The sequence below is a fragment of the Coptis chinensis genome, chromosome 8 (genome assembly GCF_015680905.1).
Source record: "Coptis chinensis isolate HL-2020 chromosome 8, ASM1568090v1, whole genome shotgun sequence".
NCBI lineage: Eukaryota > Viridiplantae > Streptophyta > Magnoliopsida > Ranunculales > Ranunculaceae > Coptis > Coptis chinensis.
Window position 1 is genome coordinate 58,116,084 of NC_141463.1, and position 17,734 is coordinate 58,133,817.

The following is a 17,734-nucleotide window of genomic DNA, read 5'->3' on the forward strand; positions in this document are numbered from 1 at the left end:
AACAGGAGAGACTTTGATGGATGTGCGATGACTAGGGAACAGGTGATTGTAGCAATCAAGGGATTCGTCTTTCTCTGGTCAAAGTTCTAGGAAGAGTGGACAGATACATCGTTCGGGGACCTTATATTCAGTTGGCAGTCTTTGCTTGGCCATGCATGATTGCATCCCTTTGTTTGAATTTTCTCTAATAGTCGTAGTTTTTTTTTTCTAGTAGTGATTTTGTATTTGTCTTTTCCTTTGTTGTATCTGAGTGGGATATCTCATCCTACGAATTTTGACTTTATGACTATATATACACATCACATTTTACCGATAAAAAAAAAAAAAAGAAGGTAATGTTTCCATCTCTTTAATTTCAGTCCTTAGTTTACTTATATTTATTAGAATTTCTACGGTATTCATCTCTCTTAAGACCTACAAAAAACTGCTTCAACTAACATCTAACCAGTCCTTAGTGATGGTTGGGCAGTACGTACGTTAGTGTCACCTATCAACTCCATTCATTATTTTTGTCCAAACATTCATGAATCAATCCCAAAGTTCACATTGTTTTGATGCCCTTATTTTTAGTCATTGAAAAACTCTTAGGTTTGATATGTATGCGACTTGGATGTAGTTTTGTTGTAGAAGAGAAACTGAAGTAGTGAGTGCAGATTCTTGTGTCAACTTGGGGCTCTCTCTTTTCTCTATAGGTCGGGTAAATTATCTTATGTTTTGAGTTTAGTATTGTTTTATGAAATGGGTAGCTCCTAATTTATATATTTGGTTAATTTTTGAGCATTTAATTAACATATAGTTGATTTTAGTTCAGTTATTCATAGGTTGCTTTGTACTGAGGTTCATGCATTAGTTTTTTCATTTGATGCTCAATGGTATGAATTATTGATACTACCCAGTTTATGATTTAAGCCTTATTATCGTCAATTTTTTTCATTTTGATATTTTCTGTGATTCCATGGATTATAAATTTATACCTATTTGCAAAAATACCTCGACGATTACCGACCGTTAATACATAGAATCCCATAAGCGCATCTTGAGTTGGTACGGAAATGGGATCTCCAATAGCTAGAGACAAGAGATCCATATGAGAAAATATAAGTAAACAAGCCTCCGCTTTAGCCTCCAAAGATAAGGGTATATAAACAACAGCTTGTTTGTTTTTCCACCTGCCACTAAGCATCTTGTATAAGTTCATGGAAGTGTCTGCAATGGTATACTTCCTTTGATATTCGATAGTTTTAGGTGTTTGGGAATGTGGCAAGCCATTTAATCGATAGTATGAATTACTGAATTCTAACACACTTGAGGTTTATTGTGCTTCTTGAGAGCACGGTTACAAGTGTAAAAAACAAGTTGTCAGTTTATTCTGAGGAACATAGTTCACTTATGCCCAAACTAAGCACATAACAATTAGGTGTACGTATAAAAACTTTCAGGCTTATTGATTTTAGTCATTCGTAAGTACTAGACACATCTTTTGTTATGCTTTGTGGTCTGCCTTTACAGTCCCCTCCTCCACATAGCATCTTGAAACTATCCTCAAATTATGGAGGGACTTAATAAGAAAAATGAGTACAAATCTATGGGAATAGTTGAACACAACCTTCAATTTTATTTTATTTTTTTGGTCCTTTTCCCCTCTCTTGCCTGACAAGTGTTAAAGGGGAACTGAAATGGGAATTCATATTAAGGCAAACTAGACGTGGGTCTGTCCTCTCTAGGTGCAACACTTGTTAATGTTTCTTATTTTCAGGAATATCTTTGGACTAGTTTGTGTTTGAGGTACCCACTACTACAATAAAGTAAAGAATCTTTCTCTGTCGTCATTGGTGGTGATGAAGTGACTTTGGGGAATCCATTTCCAAAAATGTGAGATGCACTACAAAATAATTCTAATTTTTAATATATGAGCTAGGTTCCTTTTCTTATAGAAATGTGAGATGCACTACAAAAGATCTAATTTTGTGTGATTTGTATCTTTGGACTCAAACCTCGAAATTGGGCCTACCTTATGTCAAAATGACCAGATTGGAAAGAGATTTCCAATGGTCTAAGTTGTGACCCAATCAGAGGAGCAAAAGTGAACAAAAAGGCTGTTGATGTCATTTCTAGTTGAAAATCCCTTTGTGGACTGAAGTAATGAGGTTTTAAGCTCGATTTTCTGGCCCAAAACATAGCTCCTCAGCCCATGCACGAATTTGTGGATCTTGTCTCCTCCATATCAAGAGACAAAAGCTTAGCTCTTAAGTTACTTAGTTTTTAATTAGTTTTACTTAGTCTAGATCCAATAGTTAGTTTTAGATCTAGTTAATTAGCATCAAATTAGTGTTTAGAACAAGATTTAGTTTTTAGAATCAATAATTAGTTTGTATTTCAAGTTTTAGTTTCTAATTCAATATTGAATTCATAGATTTAGTTTGTCTTAAATTTATAATTAGTTATTCATAATCTTAGTTCTACATTAGTTGTAATTTCAATTTTAATTCATATTGATTCTTAGACTATTTGTTCTATTCGTTTAATTAAGTTTATTTTAATCAAGTTTAGTTTAATTTAATTATGTCTTTCTATTATTATTTATTGTCAATAAATCCAATGAAACTAGGCTAAAAACTCTATTTGAGGAGGTTAAAGAAGTCATGTGAGGATGATTGCTTGTTAGAATAGTTGTTATTTAGAATAGAATTTCAAGTTCATTATTATGAGTGTTTAGAGATAAACCTCATAATGATGAACTAGAGTTTAGAGCCACCATCAAAGAGATTTGTGGTGGAGCTAAACTCTCATGCTAGTGGAACCTTGATTCGAGAGGACTTGATATTCACTAGAGATCAATATTCGATTCGATGACTAACTAATAGCCAATCGAATTATATGGTGGAATTTCCCCCCTCTATGTTCTTCTAATTCATTAAATTCACCTTTTAATTGCTTAGTTAAATTACTTTAATTTATAATTAGTTTTAGTTTAAATAAAACACAATTCTCATTGTTCTCACCATTATTTCTTTGTGTTTGATTAATTGAATTCGTGTAAGTCTAGATAGATTAAGAGTAGAACGATTCCGTACTCTATATATTGAATGAATATATATGTGAGAGTAGGAATAAATAATTAATACCTTAAGAATAAAGTTAGAGTAATCTAGTTGCAATTTTTACGGGTTATCACTATCCAACATGCATTACACCTTTCTACAACCCAACTGAAGAATTGTAGGGCAAAACTCAGTTCAATTATTCATAATGTGTATGGAACATACCTCCACAACTTTTGATGTTGTTGCAACAAATGGGAGTGGACACAGAGAACCTACCTATCATAAAGCAAGATGAAAGAGATTGTAGTGTCTGGAAGGAGGACCTTAAGGGAAACTTTTCAATCTCTTCAGCCTTTGAAGTCATCCGAGCAAAAAACACGAAAGTGGATTGGCAACAACAAGTTTGGAATGAGTATGTGCATCCTCGATCTGCAGGTACTGCTTGGAAACTTTGTCAAAAGTGTGCGGCAACTAACAAACGCTGCCATGCAACGTAGAGGCTTTCATATGGGTTCCAAACGTTTGGGTTGTCATTTAGAAGAAAACCTCCAGCACATTATATGGGACTGCAGTTTTGCAAAGGAGATATAGGAGTTGTTGCCATGACATTATGGATTCAGAAACTTTACGAACTTAAAGGAGGCTATATCGAGATGTAAACGCGTAAGTACAATCATTGTACATTTGTGGACTGCAGCCATAATGGAGAGTATGGTTCTCATCTGGAAACATAGGAACCTGGTAGTTTTTGACAACAAAAGACCACACTTAATGCAGTGCAAGATAAAGCTCCGAATCCTCATCCATAATGCTTACTTCCTCTCTAAAGAAAGTATGTATGGTGCGGCAGATATGATGGTACTGGAAAAATAGGGATTACAAGCGAGACACCTGAGAGCTCAAAAAATCAAAAATTGTAAGTGGTACCCACTTGACCTCGACATCATTAAGATCAACACAGATGGTGCATCCAAAGGAAACCCCGGTGAAGCTAAGCTAGTTATGGTACAATCTTTAGGAATTCGAACTGCGAAATCCTACAAATTTTGTGCAAGAAAATTGGTGTTAACACTTGCTATATAGCTGAAGTCCTGGGTATTCTTGAGAGTATTGAGGAGGCAGTAAGCAAGGGGTGGAATCAAATTCTACAGCAGCAGTCATGACCTTTGGAGAGGATCAACTTTCTTGGTTCTTAAAACAAAGGTGGAAAAGAGTCCAAAGAAGCTTATCTCACTATCAAATTACAAGCATTTGGCGAGAAGCATGATTTGCAGCTGACTTAACTGCAAATCATGTCTTTCACTCAATTGCACGGATCAAGTTTTGTATAAGGGAAGACCCTACTGGCTTACTAGATAAGAATCTCCCTTGGCAACCTATTATAGATTCGATTAAAAGTGGTTAGGGGTTGTACAAACCCAAACCAACTTTTACGATGTAATTTGTACCTCCTTTTCCCATATTAATATAATTTTGCTATCTTAGACAAACAAAAAAAAAATGAACACTGAGGGGCTCAATAACGCCACGCTTCAACTCTTTCAATATATTTCACAAGCAGTACATTCCACTTACTTTAAGTTGCAGTTTGGAAAAACGAGTCTATTTAGGACTCACTCTAATATCACATCAAATTAGATTATGATTATGCTAATCTATGATGAATAGAGGAGGTTTTGGGTGTTTGTTAATGGCTGCTCTCTTTGGTGGAAGATGTCTACGTATCCGGTTAGAAAAAAGAAGATTTGAAATCAAGCCAATATAGTTCTAGAGTTGGTTATTTTTATAGATCTAGCCGGTGTGAAGGTATGAGTTATGATGACAAAGAATGGGCTTTGATCAGGAGAGTGGTTGAGAAATATGGAATGGCATGGCTGAATAGTGTAGTTGGTGGAAAAATATAGTTGTCTGAAGTATGATGATTATTCTCAGCATGACGGAGGAGTGACAGTTGATGAAGGATTATGACTTGTCCTTTTAGGCGTGTGGAGAAAGGTAACGTTCTAGACTTAGTCGAGGGCGTTCTTTATATGTGGCGTTTTAGGTTGATTGGATGGTCGTCGTACTGGCAGAAGTGCAGAACGGAGTAGGTTATAAAATGTAGTACCTAAGCTGTAGTCCGATTGGTTCGAGCGAGATATTTTCTGTTAGTAGAGCGGTGAAGTATAGAACGTAATACGGATTGTAGCTCGATTGGTCTGAGCGATATATTTTCTGTTAGTAGCGCGATGCTAAGTATAGAACGTAATACATGGATTATAGCCCGATTGGTCTGAGCGATATATCTTCTGCTAGTAGAGCGGTGCCAAGTATAGAGCGTAATACCTAGATTGTAGCCTAGTTGGTCATGAGTATTCTTATACTTGTGTTGATGGCTTGACCTGATGTGCTGCTGACTTGTATTCCACCTGTTTTTCTGTGATTAGTGCTTGATGATGGATTAATATATGTAATTACACAGTTCCTTGTCATATGGCAGGGCAATCTCAGCTCCACGCACCTCCTTTAAGAGCTCAGATAAACTTGCATTAGTATGTATCATATTTGCAATGTATAAAATATTGCTGGTGCCCCTAAAGGGAGCGATTACTTTTTATCGAAAAAAAAAACGGGAGCGATTACAGATCAAGATGAATGCAAGAAGGAAAGTAATTCCAATAGCATTTTAAGTGGAATATTGCATTGAAATGTCCTAAGAATTGCTACTTATTCTATGTACAGCGATTACAGATCAAGGATTGATACATGGAGACTCCTCCTAAAAGAGTAATCTGTGGAACACTAGTGGTGTCACTGTGTAGGATGCCCTAATTTATGATCTCCAATGATATATCAGGCTAACAAAACTTTATGATTAAAGAATCAAAGAAAAGAACTGGTTAGGATAGAGATAGCTTATTACATTAAATACATGTATTACAAACAAACATAAATTATTAGAACACTATTATTGGAAGATAATATATATTTAATCAAGGTTGGATTAGGACTCATAACAAAGCAATAAATATTAACGTTGATGTCAATGGTTTTTGAAGGATACACACGACTTCATCCAATAAAAAGAAGAAAACGAAAGACTAATGGAGTAGTGTAGTTCTCATCAGATGAGATTTTGTCATTTGTAAATGAAGATAAGTTTGTCATTAGTGCTGTGTAAACAAACTTACCTTCATTTATATATATATATATATATATATATATATATATATATATATATATATATATATATATATATATATATATATATATATATATGAGGGATCAATATACCATGATTTTCATACCATGGTCTATACCATTGTCCACAACTTCACCCACGAATTAGAACCTAATTTTTTGTGGATATGTCCAACAAACTATGAAGATCACTTCTACAAATTTTCAGCTCATTTGATAATGTTTAACAATGTCAAAAGATAATTGCAAAATCAAAAAATCTGAGCCGTTAAAAAAAAAAATTAAGTTGTCAATAATTTTTAAATAGATTAGAGATTTCCAAATTAGCCAAATTTTTTTGGAAAATCTATCCATAGTTAGAAGATCATATCCACAAAATATTAGTTTTTAACTCATTTTGTAAAGGGGCGTGGTATAAACCATGGTAAAATGATCCCTCCCCTATCTTTATATATATATTATAGCTCTACCCTCTTCAATTGAGGAAGCGTTTCTAGAGTGTCATAGGAGATAAAATAGGAAATAAATATTTATCGTTATTCTTAGAAAAATATTATAACTATACCCTCACAAAGACTCCAGTTTTTTTTAAACTCTATTACTAAATATAAAAGCAGTTTTTTCTAAACTCTATTACTAAATATAAAAAAATATGATATAAATAAAGAAACAATCTCATCTAGAGTTTCACATACTCTCTAACTTTTTCTAAACACTATAGCTAATTATGAAAAAACAATCACATCTAGAGTTTCACAAAATCTCCAACTTTTCTTAAACAATATAGCTAATTACGAAAAAAAAAATAGTAGACAAAAAACTAGATTGCTAAAAACAATAATTTCCACCGAAAACGATTTTTCTAAAACCCTTTCGATTTGATGCGCCATCTACTGTGTGATTTAGACATTTATTCATAGTTAAGAATTCAAAAAATCACAATTACGACCACAATAATTACGACATATTCCAATTCCATATATATATATATATATATATATATATATATATATATATATATATATATATATATATATATATATTATAGTTAATACCCTCACCAATCTATTTTTTGGAACACTCGTAGGGACTCCAGTTTTTTCTAAACGATATTACTACTTATAAAAAAAGTAGGATATAAATAAGAAAACAATCCTATATAAAGTTTCATAGTCTCTAACTTTTTCTTAACACTATAACTAATTACGAAAAAACAATTCCATCTAGAGTTTCACAAAAACAATTACATCTAGAGTTTCATAGAGTCTCTAACTTTTCCCAAAAAATATAGCTAATTATGAAAAAAAAATATGAGACAGAAAAACTAAATTGCTAAAAACAATTTTCCTAAAACCCTTTCGATTTGATGTGTCATCCACAATGGGATTTAAACATTTATTCATAGTTAAGGATTCCAAAAATTACAATTCTAGTCACAATAATTACGACAGATTCCAATTAAATTTATAAATTTATAAATTTTCAACACTATATATATATATATATATATATATATATATATATATATATATATATATATATATATATATATATATATATATATATATATATAATTCAGCGGAATAACGAGATTCAGTTAAAGTGGATGTTGGGCTTAAATAAATTATATACCAAACCAAAACAAATTACATGTGGAAAATTAAATTATACAAAAAATAACATCACAAAATATATAATAGAAAATGAAAAAAAAAAAATAACGGCAAAGCAATAATGACAAATATTTCAAAACATATATAATACTGAATGAAACTAACGTCAAAGAACAATTAATGGGGAACCAAAAACTAAATGCAAATGCATCGAACTAACCTCAAATAATATTTAATGGGAAATCGGATGTAAATGTATTGAACTAAACCCTAACGAGAAATCGGAAACTAGATGCAACTGTATTGAACTAACCTAAAAAAAACGGGAATCAAAAATTGGATTCAACTGCATTGAACTAACCTCAAAATATAAATAACGGAAAATCAGAAACTGGATGCAAATGCATTGAACTAACCTTAAAACATAGTTAGATTATATGTTGTGAAAATGTCTTGATAAGTATAGTTTTGCATTTAAAATAGTGTTTATCTTATCTCTTTCTGTATGACTGGTAACTCCTTACTATTCAAGTAGCTTCAATATATATAAACTTCGCCTTATTAGACAACCTCACAAAGCTTCAATCAAATTTATATTATTAAACAACAAAATGAAGTTGAAGGGTTTTATCAAAGGTGAGTTTTTTTTTAATGAAGAATGATGTTTTCACGTTATAAGAAATTTGGATGAGTGATCAATATAATATTAATATATAATAGTTATGCATATTTGCAAATATTTTTTAGAATAATTAATATAATAACACCCGTTCGTAGATAATCTTTGCAAATTTCACATAGTGAGTCATGCATAATTTAAAGAATAATTAATAGGAAATCTGGAACTGGATAATCTTTGATGATCCCACATAGTAAATCAAACATAATTTATTTTTTATGTCATGTTTGCAAGGACACTACAGATGGATCAGTAGAAGTTGGTATTACACACCACATTGGATAATTAAAAGAAAATCGAAAATTTGATTCAAATACATAACTGAACTCAAAGAGTAATTAACGGGAAATCGAAAACTTTATGCAAATACAATAAACTAAACTCAAAAAGTAATTAACTAGAAATCGGAAACTGGATGCAATTGCATTAAACTAACATCAGAGAATAACTAACGGAAAATTAGAAATTGGATGCAAATCCTTCAAAAATATTTAACGGAAAATCGTAAACGGTATGCAAATACATCAAACAAATCTCAAATAATAATTAATGGGAAACCAGAAACTGTATGCAAATGCATTGAACTAAACTCAAAAAATAATTAACAGAAAATCAAAAATCGAATGCAACTGCATTGAACTAACCTCATAAAAATAATTGGTGGGAAATCAGAAACTAAATACAAATATGCATTAAAATAACATCAAAGAATAGTTAACGAGAAATCAGAAACCGGATGTAATTGCATCGAACTAACCTCAAAGCATAAATAATCAGAAACTAGATGCAAATGTATTGAACTAACCTTAAAGAATTATTAACGGAAAATTGGAAACTAGATGCAATTGCAATGAACTAATCTTAAAGACTAATTAACAAAATATTGAAAAAGGGATGAAACTACACTGAACTAACCTAAATGAATAATTAACAGGAAATTATAAATTTGATCTAAATGCATTGAACTAACCTCAAAAAATAATTAACAGAAAATCAGAAACTTGATGCAAATGTATTGAACTAACCTAAAAAAATAATTAACATAAAATCGGAAATTGGATACAACTGCATTGAACTAACCTCAAAAAATAATTAACGGAAAATCATAAACTGGATGCAACTGCATTAAACTAAAATTAGAGATTAACTAACGGGAAATCAAAAATTGGATGCAAATGCATTGAAATAACCTCAGAGAATAGTGAGTTGGAAATTGGAAGCCAGATGTAACTGTATCGCACTGACCTCAAAGCATAAATAACTAGAAATTCTAAACTATCGAACTAACCTAGAAAAACAATTAACATGAAATCAGAAACTGGATGTGGATGTATTGAACAAATCACAAAGAGTAATTAACGAAACATAAAAAACTGGATGCAACTGTACTGAATTAACCTTAATGAATAACTAATGGGAAATTATAAAGTGGATGAAATTGCACTAAACTAACCTCAAATAATAATTAACGGGAAATCGAAAACTTGATACAACTACATTGAACTAACCTCAAAGAATAATTAATGAGAAATTGGAAACTGAATGCAACGTACTACATTGAACTAACCTCAAAGAATAATTAATGGAAAATCAGAAACTTGATGCAAATGCATTGAACTAATAACCCTAAAACATGTTTGTATTATATGTAGGGGGATTAAATGTCTCGACAAATATAGTTTTGCATTTTAAGTAGTGTTTATCATAATTTTTTTTATTATGATTAATAATGTTATGTTATTCAAGTAGCTTCAATATTATCTTCGTCACATTGGGCATTCTTACAAAACTTCAATCAAATTTCTATTATTAAACCTAACAACAAAAAGAAGTCAATGAGTTTTATCAAGGTTTGGTGCTTCTTTTTTATAGAGAGTGGCGCAAGAAATTTGAATGACTGATTAATATAATTTTCATATCTCATAGCTATGCATAGTTGCTAATATTTTTTACAATAATTTAATATAACGACACCCATTCGTAGGACGGGTTCGAAAGCTAGTATATATATATAAGGGTAGGTTCCGTTTGCAACACTTTTTATACAACGTTTTATACAATACCCCCCACCGGACTCTTCAAGATATTTTAAAGGCTAATTTTTTGTACATAAGATGTTCTCACCATGGATATATATATATATATATATATATATATATATATATATATATATATATATATATATATATATATATATATATATATATATATATATATATATATATATATATATATATATATATATATATATATATATATATATCGGTTTGGCTAGAGTGACATCCCTTACGTGACATCCTACCGTGACATCCTACTATTTGTGTCCTTAAATCCCAGCCCACGAACTCAACAAAACAAGAAACAGAAATTGAAATACAAATACAAATACCTTCGTGAAACAGTGTCCAATTTTGAATTAAGAATAAAAACACTCCAAACTCCAAAAACTCCAAATTGAAAAACCTACTCCGACATCCCACTCCGACATTTAAGGTCATCGCAAGCTTTAACCCCAGGTTAGTTACTTCCCTTGTTGCCCATTGCATTATTTGTTACTTGTTATTTTTCTGTTATTTGTTACTTGTTACCCTCCTCACAGATTACTTAAAATCAAATGCCCATTCCACTATGCCCATTGCAATAATCAAATAACTATTGCATTACCCATGATTTCAGTTCACTATTCTCCATATTTCATTTAAAATTGATCAACTACTTGCGTATTGTCTGCAACTAGTTATTATCTGTAACTTTCATGTGGAATTGAAAAGTACTTGATCATTTTCCCCAATTTTCCCAAATTGTAATTAGAATGATTAATCCTTTGACCAACTAAGTTGATTACCAATTTCTGATAGAGTCACAAGTTCCAGTGACTTAATGTGAGGAGGACGATTGCATGAAAAGGAAATCAGTCTTTGCTTGTTCGGGTATGGGGATTCTAGAGGGTCCTGTATAGACCATGAAAGTGTATATGAGCACATAGCTCATGGTTATGATGTTATTCAATGTTATGTATATTGAGGTCATAGCTCTGTTCTTGTAGCTTTATACTAGACTTTTTATATACACCCCGTATCAGTGTTTAACTACCAATGTCTGATTTAGAATTTTACAGTAACTGTCTTTTAAACTTTCTGTAGTATTTCTACATCATGAATAAGAGCAAGTGTCTATTATGTGGAAGCACCGTATTGGTGTGTATGCTTTTAGTGGTTATCTGTATTATCAAATACCTAATTAAGGTGATATGGTGCTTTTGATGGTTTTGAAGAGGATGGTATAACTGCTCGGTTATCTGTTAAGAATCTGTTATCTATTGAATTTTTTCGGTTATCTGTTAAGAATCTGTTATGAATTTGTTGAATTTTTTCAATTATCTGTTATGAATCTGTTGAGTGTGTGTTGAATGTGTGATATGAAATTTGCTTGGTACAGGAAAGAAGAGTACTGATTCGGTCTCTTTGCAAACCTTGTGAATGTAGACCGAACATGATACTTGACACTTGCAGCTGGAAAGCTAAAATAGAAATAGAAATACTTGACACTAGTAGATTCTTCCCTTGCCTCCATATTTAAACAGTGTAGACAGAAGTGCAAATGGAAACAAAATAAGTACGAACAAGAGGATGATCGCTATCAGCACTAGAACCTTTAGTACGTTAAGACAAATTGTGCGTATACCACCTGCCAAGATTGAGCTATGTCTAAATAAGTTTGCTCTTATACGCCCCAAATTCAGATTCCAAATTATATGGAAAACCATGGAGAGATATCTAAAGCTAGTGCAGAGAGTTCCTAATATGATACCAAGGATCTGTGTTACAATTATCATCCACATAGACAACCCATAATCAAAAGTTCCTCTACAGAACTTCAGCTCTTCAAAAACTAGAGATCTAAATGCAGCTCGTATAACAATTACCAATGAGAGAAAGCAAAGAATGTCAATGGTAGTACATTGGGGATTTATACATAGTAAAAGTTGAGGATTTGTGTTGTAAGAATACAAGTAACAGAACTTCAGTCATTGTAACAGAGTCCCTTGATACATGATACTCTGACAATAGAAATAGAAATACTTGACACATGATACTCTAACATGATTTTCCAACTACTAATTCAAACGATACAATGCAAAATAACGATGTGTCCTCTGTTAATTCAAACAATGTACATAATCACGAACTAGATTACAATATAGGACAAATCGGACTTTCGAATCAACACGATCGTAATGTGTTGCCATTGCAAACAGCATCTTCAAACCCAAATAATGCAAACTTAATATACAAAAAAAAAAAAGTATCATGTGAAAGGAAACATGAAAATGAATATATTGAAAGCAGGTTCAAGAACAGATTATGAGGCATCAACAGTCACTTGGTTTTTTTTTTTTTTTTTTTTTATCGAATGCACACCGCCAAGAACAAACAAATAGAGTCACACCCGGCCAGCCAGGCATCAGAACTTCACATCTGTTGTCCATGTTCCTTGCACGCTAGGGTGTTTTGTGACATGTCGTGTTTTCAGGTTCAAAACCTTCCTTCCTAGTGCATTAAGTTGTAACAACAGCCAATGCTTATCACTGCTTTAATCTTTTCACAGTCCAAAAATGTCCTGAGTTAATAACAAAACCAACATTTTAGACTTTAAAGTGCACTAGTATACATATGTCAAATAAGGGAATAACCAAGAAACACCAATACAAATGTCCTCACATCTTGCAATCCTTCACTCAAATCCTTTTTAATCTCATCTCTCTGTTCACCAATATCTTCATGTGCTATATTGTTACTTAACGCTTTCAATGTGTCACTTGAGAGAACTTGGAAAGAAACTGTCTGGGGTAAATTCAATTCCTTGGTTCCTGTTTTGATAAGCCAAAGGATCAGAAATCACTATATGAAGAATGCATAAAAGGAAGTTTCTAAAGCTCATGAAAGGAAGTCCAAGGTATATCAAGGCCTCGGACCTATCGATGCGCTCATGGGGCACCCATCGTCTGATAAAACAAGGTTGTCCTTGTTTGTTCATAAACTAAGATATAAGGTTATATTGATTTCTGCATATACCTTGGATTTCCTTAGTACAAATAACATCTCACTATATTTTATGACATACTGAGATTACTCATTTTAGCTGCATAGTGCTCCATAATTCATGCTGCTCTTGCACTAGTAACTGTACTATGATGAGAAGAAGCATCTATTCCAACCACAGATAACTGGTACTGGAAGGTTAATACTTGCACAAGATAATAACAACATCAATTAGACAGTACAGGTGCTTTATATCACAAAGAGTGGACGATGGAAACTAAGGAAAAAAAAAAGCATGCCTCTAATACTTCCATACTTCTAAGATTACATCAAGAAAGTTATACAATAGTGGAAAGTATTGACAACACCAAAAATACTTACATTTCACAGATTACTTGTTATTTTTCTCTAGACAATTTCTCGAGTCATGCTTAGCAATCTTTCCACAGGATCTACACATTCTTCCTTGATTGTTTAGGGCTATCTCCCTGGGAGATTGAAATCTCTCATCGTTCTTCTTCCCCCTCCTTTTTGTTTGAGAAATGTTGGGATTCAAAATCAATATCTAAAATAAAGATCTGAAAATCAAAATAAAAATAACTATTTATATCAAATTAAACATTAAAATCAAATAACATTAAACATTAAAATCAAATAACCTATGAGGTATTAACCGAAGGAATTGAAGGCTCTGCAACTGGAGGAATTGAAGGCTCTGCAACGGGAGGCTCTTCATTATATGCATCTCCTTCGCAAGAAGTTTCATTAAAATTTGAAACTCTAATAGCCATTTCTTCAATCTTTTCTATAAAATATGAATAACCCTCAACAGTATACGATGCAATATAAGCCAGTTGAGAAGCAACCTTGATACAATGAGCCACTCTCAAAGGTTCATGGTATTTATGGCTGGCCACTAATCCAATATCAAACTCCGCTCTATACATGTTTGTCTTTTGCATCCGCCGCTTCAAAAGAAAATGCCTTGGAATCTCTTCAATCTCGTAACGCATAAAAACCTTTAACATATGACCACAAAGCAACCCCATAAACTGAAAGTACTTGCATTCGTAGTCTCCTTCTAAGGTTCCTCTATCGAAACTCACTCTCCAAACAGACTTCTTCAGTGGGTATCTCCATTTCACCATGTAGCTTCTGGCTCTATACCTGTCAATCTGTTCCCCATCAATTTTGTACTTCATCTTTGCCTTCTGGAATTGCTCCTTAAATTTATTGAATATTCTAATCGTATAGACCTTCGCAGCATGCATAAGGAGGAAAACATCTTCAACCACAATTTGTGAACTATGCTTGGTGCGGTAATCAGAATCTCTTTCATTCCTAGCAATCGAAGCCAGAGACTTCTCATTACCATGTACAAACTGCATCAGCGTAGTTCTCGAATTAACAAATTGGTCATAATGAGAATTCATCGATTCACTTCTCCCAGTCGTATGCATACCAGCAAAAAAGGTGTCAGTGAGATAACAAGGAACCCATTTCTCCCGCATATTATATATTTCTATCAACCAATGATTTTCAAACAACTCGTTTTTCTCTATGATTGTACACCATCTTCTTTCAAAATCAGCAATCCTATACGAGAAAGAAATAGTGTTCTTCAGGTCAGTTACCAATATCTCAATTTTAGTAAAGGACAGGTTCTCTTGGAATTTCTGCATAACATGCCAAAGACAGTAATGATGATGAGTATCAGGAAACACTTTAGCAATGGCTGTAGTCATCGCTCTATCCTGGTCAGTGATAATTGCAGTTGTCACGCGACCACCCATGGCTACAAGTCAAGCCTTAAACAGCCATATAAATGTATCTTCTGTCTCATCAAGCAACAACGTGCAACCAAACTGAACCGACTGCAAATGATGGTTGACTTCAGTAGAGGGGGCAAAAGGTATAGAGTATGCATTGGTACGATATGTGGTATCAAAAGAGACAACATCCCCAAAGTATTCATACTGGACTCGAGACCTCCCATCAACCCAGAAAAAGTTTAGTGCAGTCCCAATTTGATCTAGATCAATGGCGTAGTAGAACTGGGGATCCTCCACACTCCTCTGCATAAAATAGTTTAGCACGACTGTTACATCACCTTCTTTAGGCATCTTTCTAGACAAACCGTAATGATGGTTCCAACAATCCTTCTTTGTAAACCCAACTTCCTCTCCATGAAAAGCATATGCCACTTTCCCAACAGGTAAACTGTTCTCACTGAAAATCTCAGTCAAGCTTTTTGCTGCTTCAGGCATATTTTTGTTAATTTTCATGCAAATTCTCTTCGCTGGAGTCACGCAACCGTGGCTATATTCATTATGAGCAATGCTGACATCGTATATCTCTCTTCATGTGGTCTTTTCTTAACACGCATTTTAGCTTCGCAACCACACCGGATAGTCGATGTATTTCTTACTCTCACTGAATCTCTCTTGTTAGGGGCACTTTCACGTGATCAAACAAATAAACAATTAGTAACCACATTCACATCAGTTCCCTCTTTTCTCGTCGTCCGAACACGAGTCTCAAATCCCTTTTGTTGACCATACTCTCTGTAGTAAGTCTTTGCCTCGTCAACACTTCTAAAAGTCATACCTACATACGGAGCAACTAAAATCGGCGTGCTTTGAACAGGAGATTTAGTAGACGAAGAACCAACTACATCTTCTTCGATTTCTATCAGATTCATATCGGCGTCGCATTGAACACCAGCCATTATATCAAGACTATATAAACCTGCAGGACAAATTCATTCACAAAGGTCAATCACCTTTGACAGTATGAGAAAGACGCTACAGCTCTAACTAACAACCAGTTTATATAATCAGCAATTTCTCTATTTATACAATAATTAAAGTATGAATAACTTGGTAATGCAATGGTTATTTGATTATTGCAATGGGCATAGTGGAATGGGCATTTGATTTTAAGTAATCTGTGAGGAGGGTAACAAGTAACAAATAACAAAAAATAACAAGTAACAAATAATGTAATGGGCAACAAGGAAAGTAACTAACTTGGGGTTAAAGTTTGCGATGACCTTGAATGCCAGAGTGGGATGTCGGAGTGGATTTTTCAAGTTGGAGTTTTTGGAGTTTGGAGTGTTTTTATTATTAGTTCAAAATCGGACACTGTTTCACGAAGGTATTTGTATTTGTATTTCAATTTCTATTTCTTGTTTTGTTGAGTTCGTGGGCTGGACTTTAAGGACACAAACAGTAGAATGTAACGGTAGGATGTCACATAAGGGATGTCACTCTAGCCAAACCGTGTATATATCTATTATAATAAAACACAATGACAGGACAAAGAGTGGTCGGGATCGCGTAGGGATCTGAGTTAGGTGTGCATGGGGATCTAAAGAGAGACACATGTATGTCTTATATCATTTTGAAACCGTTTTGAGGCTAATTCTCAATGGCATTTAAAAAGATTTATTTAATGAATTAAATGTTGTAAATGAGTTAAACGAACTATAAAGGGCCATAAATGTGGGTTTGGGTTTCTAAAATAACTAAAAAACAGCAACATGGCGAGAAAATTCACGTTTCGTTCATCTTTACCCTATTTAATTTCCAAATTAAAAATGGCTCCGAGTGCAAGTTTTATTGAAAAAAAAACCCGAACACCCCAATAGACCCACGAACTTTCAACACCAATTAAAACAGCCTAAAACGCCTCTCCCCTCGCCACTCCCCACTCCCCAATGGCAGAACTTTCACATTATTATTCTCATCTCTCCTTTTAGCTCCATAGTTTAATTTCTCAATTACTCCTCCATTAATTCCATCCCCCCGCCTAATCGTCTTCCCCAACCCAAGGTAGCATTTTATCTCTATCTCTCTCGCTGACCAACTCAATTGAAAAAAAACCACACAATTAGAAATGGAAGCCAATTAGAAAAACAAATGTCGACTCTCCTCATTTTTCTGCAAATTAGACAAACTTATTTTCAGTGTTGATTGCTTACGGTTGAAATTTTGTTATGTTACAACGGATCAACTTTGAATGCATCTTTTTTTTTTTGGGTTCTCTCAAGATCAGGTGAGTTCCTCTTTTATTTTCATTTTCTCTTTCTATCAACGTTAATATCTCATTCCCTACTTCAATATTTTCCTATTTTTCCGTTAATTCCATTCCCTACGTTAATATATTTTCCCATTT

The 17,734-nt window shown here is 33.3% G+C and overlaps 2 protein-coding genes across 2 annotated transcripts; both read right to left on the reverse strand.

The window, feature by feature from the left end:
• Positions 1–13,677: 13,677 nt before the first annotated feature.
• On the reverse strand, positions 13,678–15,351 carry LOC147482129 (protein FAR1-RELATED SEQUENCE 5-like). Its single transcript, XM_086579209.1, has 4 exons — positions 15,055–15,351; positions 14,842–14,940; positions 14,233–14,781; positions 13,678–13,749 (listed from the first exon to the last, which is right to left on the reverse strand). The coding sequence occupies exons 1-4, from the start codon at positions 15,349–15,351 to the stop codon at positions 13,678–13,680; spliced, it is 1,017 nt and encodes a 338-aa protein (XP_086435335.1).
• A 9-nt stretch (positions 15,352–15,360) lies between these two features.
• Positions 15,361–15,825, reverse strand: LOC147482130 (protein FAR1-RELATED SEQUENCE 5-like). The gene has a single exon (XM_086579210.1). It carries the CDS (start codon positions 15,823–15,825, stop codon positions 15,361–15,363), a length of 465 nt encoding a protein of 154 aa, XP_086435336.1.
• Positions 15,826–17,734: the final 1,909 nt, after the last annotated feature.